The sequence below is a fragment of the Onychostruthus taczanowskii genome, unplaced genomic scaffold (genome assembly GCF_017590055.1).
Source record: "Onychostruthus taczanowskii isolate IOZ18803 unplaced genomic scaffold, ASM1759005v1 scaffold57, whole genome shotgun sequence".
Lineage (NCBI taxonomy): Eukaryota > Metazoa > Chordata > Aves > Passeriformes > Passeridae > Onychostruthus > Onychostruthus taczanowskii.
The window spans coordinates 1,312,893-1,326,628 of NW_024503346.1; the positions used below are offsets into that span (position 1 = coordinate 1,312,893).

At 52.4% G+C, this 13,736-nt stretch overlaps 1 protein-coding gene across 1 annotated transcript; it reads right to left on the reverse strand.

Annotated features, from left to right (window-relative positions):
* Positions 1-309: 309 nt before the first annotated feature.
* On the reverse strand, positions 310-13,430 carry SALL4 (spalt like transcription factor 4). Its single transcript, XM_041417808.1, has 4 exons — positions 13,271-13,430; positions 3,457-5,991; positions 2,558-2,865; positions 310-1,485 (listed from the first exon to the last, which is right to left on the reverse strand). Exons 1-4 carry the CDS (start codon positions 13,338-13,340, stop codon positions 1,063-1,065), a joined length of 3,336 nt encoding a protein of 1,111 aa, XP_041273742.1. The 5' UTR covers positions 13,341-13,430; the 3' UTR covers positions 310-1,062.
* Positions 13,431-13,736: the final 306 nt, after the last annotated feature.

A 13,736-nucleotide genomic window follows, 5' to 3' on the forward strand; every position in this document is an offset into this window, starting at 1 on the left:
AAAAACAACAAAACTAAACAAAAAGTCTCTTGCTAAGGAAACCAGTTCCCATGGCAAATTGCAACAGTCACCCGAGATTCCTTGCAGAGCTTTCAGACCTGACTTCCCAAGGCAAGTCTTCCCTTTCAAGAGGAAACAAAAAAAAAAAAAAAAACAAAAAAAAAACAAAAAAAAAACAAAAAAAAAACAAAAAAAAAACAAAAAAAAAACAAAAAAAAAACAAAAAAAAAACAAAAAAAAAACAAAAAAAAAACAAAAAAAAAACAAAAAAAAAAAAAAAAAAAAAGTATATACATACCCACCCATGCTTGTTTGGGGCTCTTGGTATTGAAATAAAACATCTAGGAAAAACTGCACATCTTTGGAAGCAGGAATTTTGGCACTATACTTGAAGGACTGTCCTAGTAGTAGTATTAAATAAGCAGCAGTCAACAACACAAAGAATTAATTACTTAGGAGCAGTGACTAAAGAAAAACAGCAACTTGCTTTTCATAGAACTTCTGAGGCAAAAAACCAAAGGAATTTAAAAAAAAAAAAACTTTGCAGTTTTTATAGCAATTATTAAGAAAAAGTACATTCAGAAACCACACAGAGCCAAAAATCCAAACAGAAAAATTCTAAGAGGGTGGCAGACATTCTAGGATATTTACCCGCATCAATAGTTTCCATTTCTCATCAGTAAATAGAAGCTTTTCCATCAACAGTAGGTTGTTTCCACTCTATTCAAAACCCCCATTATCACTCTAAACAAAGAGGTAAATATTCTAACCTTTGGAATTTCAAGTTGTAGAAACTTCTGTAAGGCTTGTACACATTAAAGTCACACGTAAGAACTACTTTGCAAGACCCGCATCTTTCCAAATAGAAGGAAATCCTATTCTTTCTTAATTACTATTTGCAAAGCAATATCATGATTGTACTCTGGGCAACTCTTACAAAGACAACCATAAAATCATTTGCACGTCAATAGGAAAATAGGAGGCCGAAGTGGAATCTCTTAAAAATATACGTTTGTGTCTATATATATTTGTTCTTTCTGTAGGTCAACTCCTGCCGAGTCTTTAGCTGACGGCGATTTTGTTCTCCTCCAGGAAGAGGGGGAACTGGTGTTTTGGCACGCTGTCTGCGGCGGCAGCGCCCGCCTTCTCCGCCTCGGCGGCGGCGCCAGCCTGGGCCGAGTCCGCCTTGGAGGCCGGGGCAGAGTTCACCGGGGAGCCCCCGGCCATGGGCACGGGCAGGGCGGGCAGGGCCCCGCTCTGGATCACCGAGATCTCGTTGGCCTTCACGGCCAGCCCGTTGCTGAGCACGGCCGCGTACTGGTTCCACACGGCGGGGTCGATGCTCACCGAGGGCGCCACCATCTCCTTGGGGAACATCTCCGACACCTTCTTGGGGTCGCTGCCCAGCAGGGCCATGGGGTTATCGATGGACAGCCGCCTGCCCCGCCTGGCCGAGTTGTTCCACATGTGGGTTCCTACGTGGACCTTCCGGAGAGGGGGGGAAAGCAAAGAGAATCGTTAATTCTGCAGCTCTTCCGTGGTGGACCCAAATTCTACTTTGCTTGCGGCCAAGTAGCCCAAAGAAGTCAGGCTTGCTCCGTTTGCATTCAGGTAAATATTAAGTTGGGTGGTTCTTGTCAGAGTTCCCTTCCCTGGCACGTGTCAGACACAGTCATTCACTGCCTGACATCACCGTGGCTCTCTGGAGTTGGCTGCTAGAGGGCTTGGAGGAATGTGTTCTACACTTGGAATAAGTGCTGTTGGCAAAGACACCCTCTCTCCCCCAAAACAGAAACCACATTATCTGCTGCAAACAGACCATACTGAAAAAAGCTGAAAAAAAAAATGGGTAATGCAAAAAAACACCAAGTAATTTGGCAGAGGTTCATTTAAGCTGAAATCTTCCATATCACATTCTGCTGGTGTTTCCAGCAAGGCACTGCTCACACACTGCAGGCTATTTTCTCTCCCCACCAGAATTTATGCAAGAGGACTGAAGAACCTGAAGACGTTCTCACAGGGAGGGAGAAGCCTCTGTGCAAGTGAGGGAGCTGAATCACTCATGGGGCAAATGGATTCATCTGGCAAAAGGACAGACTCACAGCACTTCTTCAGCATGTGCTTAGCCACAATCCCCAAGCACTCTGTGCCATCTCAGGATTATCCCAGTTTATCCCTCCTCATCTCACAAAATTTCAAGCAGTGCAGTGTAATGCTTTTACTCAGCAGGCAGCATTTTGTAGGAGCAGTCTATGAAACGCTTATGTCTTGACACATCCAAATCCAAATTAAAAAAGAAAGCAATCTGCTTAGTGAGGGCTAAGCCTCCCCTTCCATCCCAAAAGGGAAGTCAAGGACAGCAGCAAAGACCTGTGGGTGATCCCAGTAACACACAAAAAAACTGTGTGGAGAAACTCAGGAAGGAGACAAGGGTCAACAGTAAGTATTCGAGGAATACAGAAAATCAGCACTGCCTCAGAGGGAACTCAAATATTAGAAAGTCTTTTCATCTCTAGTCTTAGTCTCACAGACCGAGGAGATGACAACAAAGACCCACCTTGAGGTTCCCTTTGGTGGTGAAGGCTCTCCCACAGATGGTGCAGGCAAAGGGCTTCTCCCCGGTGTGGGTGCGCTCGTGGATCTGCAGGGCGCTGGCAGAGGAGAAGTTCTTCCCGCAGGTAGTGCAGATGTGCTGTTTGGCAGGACGGCAGAACTTGGGGCGCGGCACCAGCAGAGGGGCGACCCCCGGGGACAGGGCTGGAGGGCCAATGAAGTGGCCAGTGCTGAGGGGACGATCGCTGGGCAGCTCCATTTTTATCAGGGCTGGTGGGGCTCTGACAAAAGCAGCTGGAATACTGCTTCGACCTGGAAAGAAAGCAGAGGTGATGCTTAGCCCGGCCTAATTCTGCTGCCAAGCTTAAGCCTGGCTGAGACTCGAGGCCCTGCCTTTGAAGCTGCATGTGCCTGAAGAGCACATCTGCAGAGACCACCACACTTCCTAGGATACCCCAAAACAAATCAGTTCATCCTGGGTTTGTTGATGAGCTTATGAGATAGAAAGTCTTCCAGGTCAAATTTAGATCAACGTTAACCTCAATGCCACAGAGCCTGAAAACCCCACAGACTATTTTAGGGTTTCCACATCACACTCTTGGGATAAACAGCTTTCCCTTAAAACACAAATGTGTATTTTTAAGGAGCTATAAGGAGATGTCAAGTGAGCCCATGAAACACAGAGAGAGCACAGTCTACATTAATTTTAAGGAGATGACAGCAGTTAAGCCTTTGAACTTTAGGCCTGACTTAGTCAGGAAAACTTGACAGGGCCTATGCCCTTGTCCAAACAGAGGAGCAGGAAGAGGGGAAAGCTGAGGAAGTTTGGTTTCCCGTGGGTCCTTTTAGGATTGATTTCCTTCTGCCCCACCCCAATCCCTGCCAGCATTCTGCACTACTCACCATATTCTCCATTTGCAAAGTGTAGCCCAGGCTCTTCCTTAATGACCTTCCGACCGATATTGCCGTACGTTAAATCCAAAGCGCCAACAACCCCTTCCACTTCCGCAGGAGCGCTCTCAGGACCCTCTGACTTGCTCCCCGTGCCCGAATCCTCCTGGTTGTTGAAGGCAGGTGACTTGGAGCGGACGCTCTCAGCCTGGCTGTTGGCCGGGGACAGCGCCTGCAGCGACGCGGCCTCGGAGGCGGCGGGGCTCCTGCCGTTCTGGTAGTCGGCATCGCCCGCCACCGAGGACGAGTCGTTGGTCATGCCGTCGCTTTCTGCCGAGCCGTTGTCGCTGGACTTCAGGCTGCTCTGCCGCTGCAAGCCCAGCGAGGAGGCGGCGATCTTCATCTGACTCTCCAGCGCTGCAGCCCCGGAGAAGGCGGCGGCCGCGGCGGGCGACTCTGATTGTGCATCATACGGAGTAGGAGGTTTGGAGGAGCTCCTGGGGCCGTCCTGAGAGTCCACGTCATCTTCCATGTCTATGCTTTCCACGATCTCCTCTGGGCGACCGATGTCTCCGTTCTTCTCGGGCACGGCAGGCTCCACCTCGGCGCTGTCGCAGGGGGGTTCTGGCATCGGGGTGTTGGGGATCTGCCCGCCCATGTGCATGCGGATGTGCTGCTGCAGCACCACGGCGTTTGTAAACTTCTTCTGGCAAATCGGACAAGAATGCTGCATCTTCAAGGGGGTGTTGGCCCTGTGGACGCCGTAGTGGGTTTTAAGGTTCCCTTTAGTGGAGAAGGCACGGCCACAGATCTTACACTTGAACGGCCTCTCCCCGGTGTGGGTGCGGTAATGCATTTTCAGCGAGCTCTGGCAGCTCAGCACCCTGTGACAGATCAGGCACTCGTTGGGGTCAGAAGTGGATTTGTCGATATTTTCAACCAGCTGCTGGAGCTTTGATGTCTCTGAGCCTTGCTCGTTTGACCCACCTACGTGGAAGATGCTCACGCTGCAGGCAGCTTGTGGTGAGCTCAAGCTCTGCTCCGTCCCCGACTCGTGACCGACCGCCCCCGACGAGGAGGAGCCACCCTCGCTTTCGGGAGAGGGCCTGGACTGCAGCTCACTTGAGAAGGTACCAGGCAGAGCGTCCTTGATGCCTGCCAGGCTGGAGATGGTCTGAGGTGCGCCTGCGGCCGCAGAGGTAGGCATTGTTGTCAGGAGAGGTTTGCTGTCCACAATCAGGTTGGACTCATCCAGTGGCACAGACATCCCGTACGGGATTCCAGTGCTGGTAGGAACATTGTCCAGGTGCTCAGGAACTGGGTAAGGATTCATCTTTATGTGGGGGTACTTGTCTTTGTGGCGCTGAAAATGCACTTTGAGGTTTCCTTTGGTCGTGAAGCGGTTCCCACAGATGTTACACTTATAGGGCCTTTCCCCGGTGTGGGAGCGGAGGTGGATCTGCAGGGCACTGTCGTTGCCAAAGACCTTCCCACAGAATTTACACTTGTGTTTGAAGAACGGCTCCTCTGCGTTCGGTTTGCTTTCAGACACGCTGATGTTGGGCGGCTTCCCCTTGCCCTTCTTTGAGGAATCCATCACGGACGAGACGGCCGACAGCGGGTTCTGGAAGATGACCGAGCTGGAGGACTGAGGTAGCAAAGGATTTGGGAACTGAGAGATGGAGCCGGGGAGGCCTCGGCTCCCCTCTGGCTTCAGGGGGAAGGAGGAGGAGAGCCCAGCAGCCAGCGAGCTGGCGGCTGCAATGCCAGTGTTAGAATGAGGTAGTTTTCCTTGCTTCAAGGATTCCAGTGATAGGCTCTGGCTTCCAGCTTTCTGTCCGATTAAAGCCACGGCAGCCGAGAGCTGCTGGGACATGTGGGCACCCAGAGCTTTGAGCGGGTCGGTAGCAGCTGCAATGGAGGGGTGCAGGGCGTGGGGGGCCATCATGGCGATCTGGATGCGGATCTGCTCCGTCAGCTGGATCTGCTGCAGCTGCTGCTGCTGCAGGCACACCAGCTGCTCCAGGATCATGGGGATGGCGTTGAACCCAGCTGCCGAGGAGGAGATGGCCTCGGACGTCCGCTGGTTCACGGCCACCTTAGTGCCACGGATGGTCTGCAAAGTCACGTTAGTGTTTGGTACTTTGGGTTTTGGTAGATAGCTCAGGCCGGGAGCTGCAGGCGTCAGGGGGGGTTCTATTTTAAGGTACATTCCTCCCACCGGCTCAGCATCCATTTTTCCTTCTCTCTTGTCCACAGAGCCGGTGCAGCCCTTGGCCTGAGCGTCCTTGCGTGTCCTGCCATCCATTCGGTCGCTCGGGAAGGTCCCCAGAGGAGCCTCGGAGAAGCTCTCAGGGGGGACTGCTCCCTCACTGTCATTCATGATTAGAACAGGCGGATTTTTAGTGCAATTTTTCTTATGCTCAAGGAATTCAGAGAGAACAAAGAATTCTGCACAGCATTTCTCACAGATTTTGGTTTCCTCCGTGCGGCACCTTTTGGAACTCATTTCACCATCTCTATCACCTGGGACGTCTTGTGGACTCCCTTAAAAGAAAAGAAAGTCACATTATTAATTGCTAGATTTAGACCAAGCATTCACTACTAAGATCACTGACTCCACCCAAACTGCAAATTAAAGTACAGGACACTGGAATCAAGTTTGCAGATCAATCTGAAGTTCTGCTCTTTGTTTTGATGCCAATTCCTTCACAATCCCAATAAATTTACATCACAGTTCAGTTTACAAGAAAAAAACCATATTTTAAAAGGACTCTCACAAGGCTCAATGAAAAGAGATTTATTCCAAATCCCTTTATGGAGGTAAAAGTCCCCTGGAAGAGTTCTGCAAGGCAGCGACCTGCAACACAGCTTAAAAGGAACACCAGGACAGAGGAGGCATGGAAGCACTGAGCAAAACACCCCACAGGAGTTAGCTGTTTACACTTCAGGTTCTAATTCTTTGTTAACCATCCCTCAGAAATTCATACAGGATCGTTAACACAGGAATTTTGAGCAATTCTTACTGTACCCATCTAAACGAGATTTTGCTCTGCCATTATGAAAGTAATAACAAGCCAAGAGGGTTGACAACAGCAAAGCCAGGCCAATATGAGCTCTGAAATCCGTTGAAAGCAAACACACCCCAATAATAATCTCCACATGGACACAGTAGCAAACACCTGATTAAATTCCGGAACTTGACATTCGAGTATGAGCCTCCATTGATACTTATTATTATTAAAAAAATAATACACGTAACAAGTCCTGCTGGCAAAACTACACCTAGGCATTTCTGACCTCGCAGGAGGCCTCCTTCAGCTGCACCCAGAACTCACCAACTTCTGGGAAGGGGCAGGGAAAAACAAGCTGGGTTCCGAGTCCACTCCTGCCCTTCCACCACCAGCACACCACAGCTCAGACTGAGCAGAATTTGTACATAGACCAAAAAAAAAAAACCAAAAAGACCCAAAATAACAACCAATAAAAAAAAATCGGGGAAATATCTGAACAGCAAGAGGTGAAGAGAAATGATAACCAAAACAGGATGTTTTTGCTCAGCCTTGCCATCCTTCAAACAACAAACTCCCAGCCCGCTGGAGGTGGGGCAGAGCTCAGGGCAGGAGGGAAAACCTCCCAGAAAGGCTCCTGGGATTCCAGCCCCCTCGGCTGAGACATCCTGGAGCTCATGAAATGGCTCTAATTTGGGGGGTGCCGAGGGTGCAGCGAGCTCAGGGCAGGGGGTCACCCCGTCCTGCCCAGCCCCGGGTGCCCAGTTGTCCCCGGGATGGACGAGGTGAAGCTCAGGAGCTTCTGGTGGCTTTGGTTCGTGCAAGGTGTGGCCAAACCAGCCCGGGTGTGTCCTGCACGTGGAGGGGACCGTGTCCAGGTGACAGCTCGAGCACATTTACCCTGCTTGAGAGGGTGCAAAACCGCTCGGAGGGAGGATACGGCAAAACCTTGTCATTTCTGACCTCGGCAAGGGCACTGTGCGTGCTCAGCAAAGCAAACTTCAACCTTTAATGTTGTGTGGCATGAAGTGTGTGTGAAAGTCTACTCGGAAAAAGAAAACGTTTGATCAACAACAAAAATTCTCAAGAATCAGAGGCCTGTTCTGCTGTGATCTGCAGAGCAATAAATCCAAACCTGCACAAGTCCTTGAACGGGGAGGAAGGGAGTTCTCAGCACAGCTACAATCAAAAATGTTTGGATGCCTCCCATTTAAACAGGGAAAATGAAACACTTCCCCTTGGGCCCAAACAACTCCTGTAAAGTGAAAGAAACAAGAATGGCAGCACACGTTTCCCATCCCAGATACCATTAAAGTGATGTCTCTAAAGCTGATTTAACTCTAAAAACACACAGAGAAGTCCAGCCTGCAGACAAGTACAACTACTGCACAATTCAGAACTTGGTCAACAGTCAGCCAGGATCAAGAACAGTTTATTTTAAACTCGTTTTGCAGGAGCCTGAGCAGATATACTTGGAAAGAAGGTACCTGGATTTAAAAAAAAAAAAAACCCAAAAAACAAAAAAACCTCTAGAACTACTCTACACTGACTTGAGAGGTCTTTGACTACTTTCTTGTTTCATAGAATACACTAAAATATGAAAATCTCTTTTCCAAATCCTTAAGTGTTTGCGGCTTTCCCAGTCCCATCTCCCAGGCAGAACAACACGTTTCCACGTCACAAAATATTAAAAAATAACCTCAGCTTTTACTTTTTCCAGTGGCACAGAAATGTCTGCACCAAACACTGCTGCCCACCCCCAAGGAGATACTCCAGGATAATGTCTAGACAAGTCCTCAAACTTTAACTGCTTCAAAGCATCCGATCATTTATCTCCTTTCCCTTGATAATACTTCTTATTTTTCTCCTTCTGCGCCGATAAGATCACACTAAATTCAATGCCCCTTTCCCAATCTCCACCCCACGCTCCTCATTTTTGTAATTGTGAGGAGCTCTGGTAACTTTCCTGGTTCTGAGCAGCAGTTGCCATCTCAGAGGAGGAGACTCCAGTGCACTGAAGGTCCCTGTGCCCTGTCACATATTCTCCTTTCCCTGACAGTGAAACATTGGCTGAAAAAATTCAATTCAGAGCTTGAAACGACTTGCTGCATGACAAATAGGGAAGTTATGCATTATTTTTCCTTTTACCTTAAAGAAAGGGTTTTAGATAAAGTCACAAGTAGGACGCCGGGTTATTTTACAGTAGCTGGAATAACAAAGGAGCAATTGACTGTTTCTGTAAAAAACCCAACGGCTTCTGTGAAAATCATCTGTGAAAACCATCGTGATTTGCAACTCCCTCCTCTGCCCTGCCCCAAGTGCTGCCATCAGAGCCCCTCAGCTGCCCGAGCCCAGCAGCGACCACCGAAACGAAATTCCAGCCTGAACTCGGGGTTTTTCATGCCAGGAGGGCAGCTCTGCCCAAGGATTCACCCAGCACTGCCCTGACACACGGCCATGCCTCCTGCACTTCACTTAACCCTCTCCAAAGCACTGGCCGAGGATTCACCCAGCACTGCCCTGCCACGGCCATGCCTCCTGCACTTCACTTAACCCTCTCCAAAGGCTTCCCAGGGACAGAATTCTACTGTGTTTTTTTTTTTATCTCCCCACCCCCGAATTTCAGGAATGTTATCTCTCAGCATCTAGTTATCCAATAAGTTAGAAGAATGCAGTAAACCCAGCAGGGGGGTTAGATTGAATCACTGGCAAATGGATGGATAAAATCCACTATTGTGTAGGACAAGGCGGTCATCGACAAGGAAGGCTGATAAAATCCACACCGCTCAAATGATTTTTTTTTTAAGGGAAAACAGTAAAAGGAGTGAAGTAAATCTAGTTTGATGTGATTTCAAGAAGGGTGCTGCTGGCCTACCACTCATCTCAGCCATTAGTGACTCGTTTCCTCAACTTTATTTCGCTTGAATTGGGATGAAACAGAATTCAAGCTTTCCCACGCACTTTTTTTATTGGGGAGTTTTGATACCTTTGGTGAGCTTGCTTTCCCCACAGACTAAGTCTGATCAACTACTTTTACTTTAATGTTAACAAAGACCATGCACTTCCCCGGTTTAAATTAACTCACAGAGGATTGATGACCACCCCTCCACTGCTGAACACGAACCCTCTGCCATCAGCTCGCTGTCGCTCTCAGGGTCGCACTTCCCTGATGCTTTTCTCCTTCTCCAAAGGAGAGGGCTTCCAAAAGCTCTGAACTGCCCCAAATCGCCCTTCTCCCCCTACCAAACACCATTTAGCGCATTTTAAATGCGACAAAACCACTTTTTTGAGTAAGCAAAACGCACGACTGCCAACTCACAGAGATATTCCAAAGCTGAATTCATCAGCTGCGTTTTTCTACCCAAGAACGAGGCAGAAACGCGTTTCCCCCACAATCAGCATCTCACTGCTTACAACCTCTGTCTGAAGGCTCCAATTATTCCATTACCTACTCACTAATCCCCCCTGTGGCCTTATCCACACCTTCAAGCGACACGTTCAGCCCGAGGCACAACAAACCACAGCGAATTTGCTTGCGAAGAGCGAAATAAGCGCAGAAAGGCGCGGGGAGAGCGGGGCAGCCGAGACGCCGAGGGCGCAGCCCGCTCGGAGCGCCCCGGGCCGGGCCGGGCCCGCTGCCGGGGCCGGTCGGTGGAGGGCACTCACGGCCCGTGCTCCGGCCCCGCCGGGCCACCGCCGGCACCCCGGGCAGGATTGCAGGCCCCGCGGCCACCGGGGCTGACAGCGAGCCCCGCACCGCTCCCGCACACACCGGGGGCCACCGCCGGCACCCCGGGCAGGGCCACCGGCCCCGCGGCCACCGGGGCTGACAGCGAGCCCCGCACCGCTCCCGCACACACCGGGGCTGACAGCGTGTCCCGCACCCACCGGGGCTGACAGCGAGCCCCGCATCGCCCCCCGCAGCCACCGGAGCTGACAGCGAGCCCCGCACCGCCTCCCGCACCCAGCGGAGCTGTCAGCGTGTCCCGCACCCAGTGTCCTGCACCCAGCGGGGATGGCAGCGTCTCCCGCACCCAGCGGGGATGACAGCGAGCCCCGCACCGCCCCCGCAGCCCCGGGGGTCGCTCCAGCCGGCCCCGAGCCCCCCGCGCTGCCCCGGCCCTACCTGGAGCACGCTTAACACCCGCGCGGTGCTTAAAGGCGAGCTAAACGGCACAAACCCCGCTGCCAAGGTCAATTGCATGAGAGTCCTAATTGTGAGCCTGACATCAACTTACCACCCACAGCAAGCAGGAGGAGGCAAAGGTTAGAGCAGCAGCTCTGTCAAAACGTCACATGCCGCCGAGCGCGGCGAAAGGGCTCCATCCCTGCTACCAATATAATGTTTCACTTACGTAAAAGGAAAAGCAAGCCGGGCATCGCCCCCCTCCGCCCCCCGGCACCGTCTCCCCCTGCCCAGGCTGCGGCACCCGGGGATGCTCCCGCAGCCGGGGCTCCCGGCCGGGCCAGGCACAGCTTCGGGCAAGCGAAAGAAACCGAAGATAAACCACCACAAAACTTGGGCTTTCCTCGTTCTACCTTTCCTCGTCCTTCTCCAGTCCTACAGAGCTCGGCGCGCGAATCGGAGATATAATTGAAGCAAAGCTACGCTAATTTTACCCTGAGGAAAAAAAAAAAAAATTGCAGTTTGATACTGTATTTTTAAGAATGAATCCGATTTTTAATGGCAGCAATCCGGCACAATAGGCATTTTCAAGCCCTTTGTGGAAATGCTAATTTTCAGTATGTAGCATTATTCCCCTGTGACCACCTGCTGATTTTTTGACCTGTTAATGGATCCCCAGGTTCGCGGGACACTTTAACCCGCTGCATTGTTCACAGAGGTGGGTCCCAAATCGCTTTGCGGAAAAAAAGAGAATACTTGCAAAAAAGGAGATAAGGGCTTGATTTTATTATTACGAGTATGTGTATATCCTCGCTAATGCCCCGGACAAATCCCTGCGGAATTTCGACTTTGTTATGCAACTTCATCACTTATTATTTACGGGCACACCTGGAGCGGGGAATATCAAGACTATTTGGGAGATTGGCGGGCGGTCCGAGGCGCCGGGTTTCATTTCGGAGAGCGGAGATGCCGCAGGACGGGACCTGCCCCGACCCCCCAAATCCACAGCACCCCACGAGCAGCAGCAGAATCCCCCCCAGGCGGGGCCACAGCCTCCCCGGGTCCGCCGGCCTGGGCGGCCGCTGGGCGCTCCCGGAGGGATTTCATCCAGGGTTTGGTTGTTAAAATTGAGAACGGGAGGTGGGGGGGGGAAGCCCGAACAACAATAACAAAAAAGCAGCTGGCCATTGCCCCGGAGAGCGCGGTGTGGAGCGATCCTCCCTCCCTCCCTCCCTCCCGCACGCCTCCCCCGCCCCAGCGGCCGCATCAGGAGTGATTAACCCTTTTGTTTCAGCGCGGGGCCGGAGGTGCCTTTCCAGCAGCGGGCAGAGATTTACATGTGGAAACATCACCTCCATCCCCCAACCTAACCATATGCACAAAGGAAAACAGTCATGCATTAAACATGGGATTTATTGCCTTCTGGCCAGCATGCTGTTTCTTAAGTCACCATTAACCGGACCCAACAATTGCACATTTCGACTCAAAGAAGAGAAGGGGGAGGAGGGGTAAAAAAAAAAAATTAAAGAGCCGAAACCTCCTGCGGGCTGGGAATAAGCAGCTCCCGTAACGTGCATGCGTTTTGATCGGTTCTAGGCACGGACACAAAACCAAGCAAAGATCCCAAAGAAAGTTCTTGGGAGGGGAGCACACAAACATTTGGGCACAACAACGGCAACAACTCCGAACAAACTCTCCCCAGCCTGGGCCGGGCCGTGCCCTCCTCCCGCCGCATTCCGCCCGGGAGCGGGACGGGCACGGCGGGAGCGCCCCGAGCCCGCAGCCCGGCTCGGGAGGATGCTGCTCCGGGAGCCCCTCTCCCGCGGGGGCCACCGGCGAGTGCCCCCTGCCCTTGCCCTGCACGCCCACCCCGCACCGGCAGCTCCCGGCCGATTTCAGGCGGAATTTCTGCTTTTCCCGTAGCGCGGCCCAGGAGCGCGAGCTCCCCAAAAGCGGGGAGAGCGGAGCCCCCCACGCCGCCCAAGTACAAAGCGCTCCCGCACACCCCACATTAGCTCACCGGAGTTATTTTAGGAAGTCGGAAATCAAAGATGGCTGGAGGTCAAGCTACAAAAGGTCCAGGGCGATTGTGATCTCCAACAAAAATAGTCCGAGGGTGGGGGTTTTTTTTTTTTTTTTTTTTCTCCCTCGTTTTGTTTTTTTGTTTGTTCTTTTTTTTAAAGCCCCGCAAAAATTCTCATCTAACTCCCGACCAAGTGCTAAGCACACCGAGGAAACCCAGCGCGAGCCATTTCCTACCCCTCCGAAGTTCTCTGCAATTTCTCCCTCTGCTCCCCCACCCCTCCCCCCCCATCCCCCCAAATTCCCTCCGCCTCGGGGAGCCTTTGGGGCTCCCCTCCCACGCGGCCGCGGCCCCACGCGGGACCCGGCGGAGGCTCCGCGGGCGCGGGGGGAGCGTGCGGGGCATTGCGGGGCCAGCGCTGCGCTCCGCAGCCGAACCCCCCCAAAAATAACGAGGACCCCGAGCCTCGCTCAGCCCCGCCGGGGAGTTCGACCCCCCCCCCAAAAAAAAAAACCCGAGAGCCGGCTCCGGGCAGAACCCGCGGGGGGAAAGAAAGGCGAGGGGGATGAAGCACGAGGGTGGAAAAAGCCCCCCGGGAAGCGCCCCCCGCTCCCCGCGCATCAGCCCGGCCGGGAGCGCGGCCGCTCCGCGCCCCTCTGCGCTCACCACTTGCAGCATCTGGGGGCTGCTCCTCGGAGTTGATGTGCTGGGGCTTCGCCTGCTTCCGTCGCGACATGGTGCACCAGCATCGGGAGCATGCAATAGTAGCAATTATTTTCCTCTTCACAACAAATTCCTAGAGTTGGGAAATTTGGGCGGAATGCGCATGTCAGAGTAATTATTATTATCAATAATGCATTGCGATTTATCATGGGTCCCTGACGGCTGATTGGCCTGAGTCCAAGGGCTCACAGATTATTCAAATCAGCCCCATTGATCCGCGCAGCGGGGCACGCTGGGCCATGTAGTCCCCGCGCCCGGCCCGCCCCGGCGGGCGACAAAGGCGAGAGCCCCGCGGGGCCGGGGCAGCCCGGGCCACCCCCGGGCCACCCCCGGGCAGCGCGGCCGGCAGCGCGGCTGCCAGCCCGCACACACCGGCAATACCTTTGTTGCCTCACCTGCGCGTGCTTTA